Here is a 5,631-nt window from a genome sequence, read left to right on the forward strand (position 1 = left end):
TGCCAAGTGCTTGGAGTGGACAGAGCAGTGGGGGCCAAATGCTGTTGTCCCCTGGTGTGTGAATGTAAGTGTGTGTGTGTATGTAGGGATAACAAGCTGTAGGGCTGGGATCCACACAGTGAGGGCCCGCGGGGGTTGGGTCGGGGACACATTCGATGGGATTGTTGTGCGTGTGTGGAACAAAAGGCTTTGATTACTGAAATCCTGCAAAAGGCCGGAGAGGAGGTGTGAAAAGTGATACAGTGGAGAAACAAATAGAGCTGGAGCCTTCCTCCTCTCTCATAAAGCTGCATGTCCACACCCTGTCTGCACGTATCCACTCTAATCCACATACTCGCCTTCAGACTGTCCACTACGTGTGAAGGGAAGAGCAAGTTCGTGACTGCGAAAGTTGCATTATTTCTTTATTTTTGCCGTGAGGAAGATTTCAAGTTTAAATGTTTCAATTAATCAATCAGAGTTTATTTTTATATCACGATTTGCGACAATCTACATGGTGCCACGTACTCTGCCCTTAACCCTCCACTAAACTACCTATGAAAACATTTTCCCAGGGGCAAAAAAACATAGAAACCCCAGTGAGAGCCCCTGAGGGATCCCTCTCCCAGGAGAGTCACACAGATGTAACAGAGCACATTTAACAAACATAACAATACTGTTTCTGTGCAGCCACATGAGAAAGAGGAGATTTTATTTACGGGTCAAAATAACCACTTGTGTCCATTTGAAACCTTGAAATTGAGCTGGTGACGTGTGGAAAAGCAAAAACAAAACCTAAAAGCAAACCAGAACCTGTTGACACTGCAGGGCCCCTGCTGCCTCTGTGTTCTTGTGGCCCCTGACACATTGGCTTTTGTTAACACTTCACATTGAAATTGACCCTGGTCTGCGGTCTACTGGAGGAGGAGGAGGAGGGATGGGGGAGGAAGGTAAGGAGGGAGGAGGAGGGAGGTGTTTTCTCGACGCAGAAAACAAAAAAGGCGAATCGACGATTGACAATTTCCTGATGGGAGGTGCTGCTTATCACTCCCCCAAATCTCCACTGCTCCGCCGGAGAGAACAGGACAGGACGACCCCGGAGCTCCACGCACACAATGGACTGAAAATCTCCCGGGGAGAGATCAATGTAACTTACCTGCAGCGAAACCCCCGAAATTACTGGAGAAAACACTAAGAAGTTAGATCCTCTGAGACACGTTTCACTCTCTGGACGCTCAGGTAAGAACATCATGGTTTTCCGGCGTGATTAAATTGGGTCGGGGGAGACTATTTTTTCTTTTTATTCTAACATAAAGACACGAGGCCTCGGCGTCGACAAAACAATTAAGTGTTCGAAATATTGAAGAAACAAGCCAATTCATTTGTAAGAGCCTTAAAACAATAAATGAATGACGTAAATTGGACTCAATCGGACCATAATGTTGCAGGTAATGACTTTGAATTTGATCTGAATGAGTTTCAGTCATATTGTCCCGTTTCTTGCCTTTTGCAGCCACTTTTAACGTGTACAAATCTAAATAAAACCACTCTAACATTGTATTGTATTGATTATATTTAACTGTATGAAACACAACCTATTGATTCTTATTTTGCATTCAAAAACAAAAAGGGCGAGTTGACTGTCTGGTTTCTTGAACTTTCACTCAAGAGCAAAAAATACCCTTTAAACCTGAAAGAAGAAATAACGATTTATTAACATCCATCCTGATAATTATCAGGATATTGAGTGATCTAACAAAAGGTTTCATGCAATAATACAGTTGTCGTCACCCAGAAGATCATTTATTTGCAGTAGCCCACCTTATAGATCAGCATAACTGTGCAGGGAGTGGACATGAGAACATTTGAACTGAGTCCGAAGCCCCATAATCTAGTCTACTGCTAACAGAGATAAGAGCAAATTTCTGAGGCTTATCCCCTAGTGTTAAAGATCTCTAAACTTGTTATCAGTATTGTGTTGTTTTACTGGATTTTCTTTCACTCTTTTCCTAACTTTTCTTTTTCCTCTCCCTTCCCAGGTCTCATCAGATCTCCAGGTATGATTCAGAGGAACGAGGTTGTGCTGTCCGTGCTGAGAGAGCTCCAGGAGGCCACAGAGAGCGCCGGTCTCGATGCTGTCACAAGAGTGGCCCTGGAGGTGGACAGGGTCCTCGCTCCATTCCAGCTCCCCAGGACCCCCTGTCAGGATTTCCCGGAGTGGGCAGGCGTGGACGACTCTGCCCGTGACCTGTACCCAGGCGATGCACCCAGAGACCTCCTGCCTCTAAACTGCAACGGAAAAGGCAACTTACTGTTTGATGCAGTCAGCACACTGCTAGTGGGGAACACAGCACTTAGCTTGGAGCTACAGGTGATCATTGGTGTTTTCTATATGTCTCATTGGTCTAAATGTATACTGTTGCATTTGTTTATGTATCTAAAGGTTGTGATTACATTATTTTCATATTGTTCCTCCACAGGTGCGGACTGTCGTGGAAATGGTGCTGTGGAAGCGATACTACCTCTCTGGGATGATCGATTCGAAAATGATGCTTCAGGCAGTTCGCTTCAGTCTCTCTGCTGAAGAGTCCGAGGACATGCTCAACTTGCCGGTCACAGTCCTGGAGGCCATCTTCGATGCAGACGTCAAAGCTTCCTGCTTCCCCGGCTCCTACGCCAACATGTGGCACGTCTACGCCCTGGCATCAGTCCTTGAGTCTAACATCTACTCCATCTATCCCATGTTCAACCTCAAGATCCGACCCTATTTCAACCGAGTCATACGTCCGAGGACCTGGCCCAAAGACTCTCAGCCGTTAACCCTCCACATCATGTGGTCTGGCGAGCTCCAGTCCGAGACCTTGTTCAGGCCAAATAATTTTGTCGCACTAGCCCAGACCAGAGACCTCACATTTGGGAATACCGACAGCGAGCAGAGGGAGTCTCCCACCAAGAGCGAGGAGCTGCAGAACCCGGACTCACAGTTTTCCTACCCAAGCCTGAAGGACAAGTACAACATTACCAAGAGGACATTCTACCGCTGGAAAAGGCAGACGCAGGAGCACTGCAAAAAGTCTGCTAGTAGGTATGAGGCAAAGTATTTCCTGCAGGCATGCTACTTGGAGGGAAGGCTTATCCCTCTGCACCAGTTTAAGGAGTTTTTCCCCGAGATCTCAAGGTCGTCTTACTATAACTGGAAGCACGAGCTTCTGAAAACTGGAGGAACCTTCTCCACCTCGTCTTCAACTGGAGAGATTAGTCCTGGAGAGAGCACGGAGCAGGAGGCCTGGTCTTCACCTGAAGCAAAACGGGAGGAGCCCGACCACAACGACAGTGTGGCCAGTATGTTTGGTCTCGGCCTCGGCAAGCTGGATGTAGAGCGGGCCCAGAGTTTGGCACATATGCAGGAAGCAAAGCGCTGTCTACAGAATTGCATCGCCATGAATGCCTCCCTCCCCTTCAGGGTCTTCAAAAGACATTTCCCCGGGATCTCCAGATCAACCTACTACAACTGGAGGAGAGAGGCCATGTTGTTCAACAGAGGTTACAAAGGCAGCGTCGCCAGCAGCGAGGACAGCTCAGATGCTGACAAGAGCCAAAGTCCAAAGAGTCTGTCACCGGTCCTGTCTAACGTCAACCAGCCTATCTTACCCAGGATGAGGATCTACAGGAGGCAGCACATAAGTTTCAGGCTGGCGTACATGAGTAAAAAACAGCTCAGAGATGCTGCCAAACTGCACGTCCAGAAGTCAAAGTGGTCCCTGACCAAGTTCAAGCTCAAGTTCCCGTCCATGTCCCCTTGTTTTTACTGGCTTTGGCGTAGCAGGCAGAACCAGAAGGAGAAAATGGCTGCCCAGCGTGCCGATGTCCTCCCAGTTAGTGTGGAGAGCACTGCAACAGAAGACAAGATCATAGACAAGAGGATAGAGACTCCGCCCATGCTCTCGTTTGTCGAGAGGCCGAGATATTTAGAAAGCTCCACTGTTCCCTCTTTTGATGTCTCGCATTCAAAACCCGTGCTTCACAGCAAGGAAACAACAGACAAGCAGATGTTTGCGATGGATGTTGTGGCTCTGGCCAACTTCAAGGCCAAGGCCAAGCTGTTCCTGCAGCAACGCTTTGAAGAGAAGTCCTTCCCCACGTTCAAAGAATTCAGGTCTTACTTCCCCTTCACACCGCGCTCCACGTACTACATGTGGAAGCGAGCTCTGCATCACGGGGTGTCGCTGATTCACGGTTAAATGAGAAGAGGTCACATCCTGTAAAAAAAACGGGCTTCAGAAGCAACATACCGGCTCTGTTGAAGAATTTCTTGGCCCCACAAACAAGATTTTATTGTAAAAATACTACCTACACTGTTGCCTTGGTGTTTTCATGTTCTGAAAAGACTTGCACACACTGGCTTAGCATCTAAATGTCTTGTGTCCCTGCTCTCCCCACCACCGCAGCTCATTCCTCCCTCCTGGACATTTGCACGTGTGTGAAAAGAAACTGAGTGGCGGGTCTGTTTAAACCCTGCATGTTGCCCTCCAGGCAAAAGGCAGTTCAAAGCTGTTGTTTAGCCGCGTTTTGTTTGAAGCTGCTTCTTCTCCGATGTCTTTTAGTCCCTGCCAAACATTGGACTCTGGGCCTCTTCTATTTTTTTGTTGTTATTTGATTGTTGAATGCTTTTTTTGATGCATGTATTGATCTGGGTTCTTGGCAGATCATTTTTTTCTTCTTTTTTTTTTATGTAAAGAGCAGCCAGTTGGTTTTAAGGACTTCTTGTTCGGACATCCCCTGTAAACATGGGTCTTGTCCTTTTTCATATTTTTTTTTATTATGAAATGTTACACCTCAGGGTTTCACTCGGTGCACTGAAGGTTTAAGTGGCTGTATTAAGGTTTTTGGCATTTTGAAAATGCCTCATTTTCTGCAAATTAAAAATACAAACTTTAGTCACACTATATTTGCACTAAAATGGTTCTCATTACACTGAATGTATTTTCTTATCCAGTGTGCACACTCTGGTTAAGTACCTACAAGTCCTTTTTTTTCCTCTTTTTTTTTTGTTATATTTTTTTTTTATTTTTTATTTTTTATGTAACTTGAAAAATGAATATAAATGAAGATATTTTATTTTTTGTACACTCCATTCCAAAACTACCTATTTCCCTGAGATACTGTGGCAATAATTTTGCATGTATAAGCTATTTTCCCCCTACTATTTTGTTGAAAATGTAGTTGCCCCCCCCCACTTCTCTCCGCACAGGCAGATGTGTTTTGGGGAACAAGACCTGAATAATAGATTTCAACTTACATTTGTACTTTATGTATTTATTTTTTCTTATTCACCACATGTATGAAATTGGCACCGCTGATGCCAGCGGTTTGCATTTTGTTCAGTCAGTAGGTGAGACAGTCTGCATGGGCTGTGAATCAATAAACCATCGATCAGCATCAACCTCTTGCCTCATTTTTCGCTTGATAAGTCACACACACACACACACATCTCTATCTCAGGTTATTTAATGCTGCTATTTTTTGTATATGACCATAGGAAGTACTTCATTATGTCACTCATTAGCACACACCAACCACACATCTAAAAGCAGGGCTAAGACCAGGATATTTTGAACTGTAATTTCTTTAACCAGTGGTTGTTTTTCCCTG

The 5,631-nt window shown here is 45.3% G+C and overlaps 1 protein-coding gene across 1 annotated transcript; it reads left to right on the top strand.

The window, feature by feature from the left end:
• The first annotated feature begins 2,038 nt into the window (after positions 1 to 2,038).
• Positions 2,039 to 5,422, top strand: vrtn (vertebrae development associated). The gene is made up of 2 exons (XM_035144220.2): positions 2,039 to 2,350; positions 2,460 to 5,422. The coding sequence occupies exons 1-2, from the start codon at positions 2,039 to 2,041 to the stop codon at positions 4,218 to 4,220; spliced, it is 2,073 nt and encodes a 690-aa protein (XP_035000111.1). The 3' UTR covers positions 4,221 to 5,422.
• Positions 5,423 to 5,631: the final 209 nt, after the last annotated feature.

This window comes from Hippoglossus stenolepis, chromosome 20 (genome assembly GCF_022539355.2).
Source record: "Hippoglossus stenolepis isolate QCI-W04-F060 chromosome 20, HSTE1.2, whole genome shotgun sequence".
Taxonomy (NCBI): domain Eukaryota; kingdom Metazoa; phylum Chordata; class Actinopteri; order Pleuronectiformes; family Pleuronectidae; genus Hippoglossus; species Hippoglossus stenolepis.

Coding starts and splice junctions, on each gene's coding strand:
- vrtn (XM_035144220.2), top strand. CDS start 2,039: ATGATTCAGAGGAACGAGGTTGTGCTGTCCGTGCTGAGAGAGCTCCAG. Junction 2,351..2,459: donor CACTTAGCTTGGAGCTACAG/GTGATCATTGGT, acceptor GTTCCTCCACAG/GTGCGGACTGTCGTGGAAAT.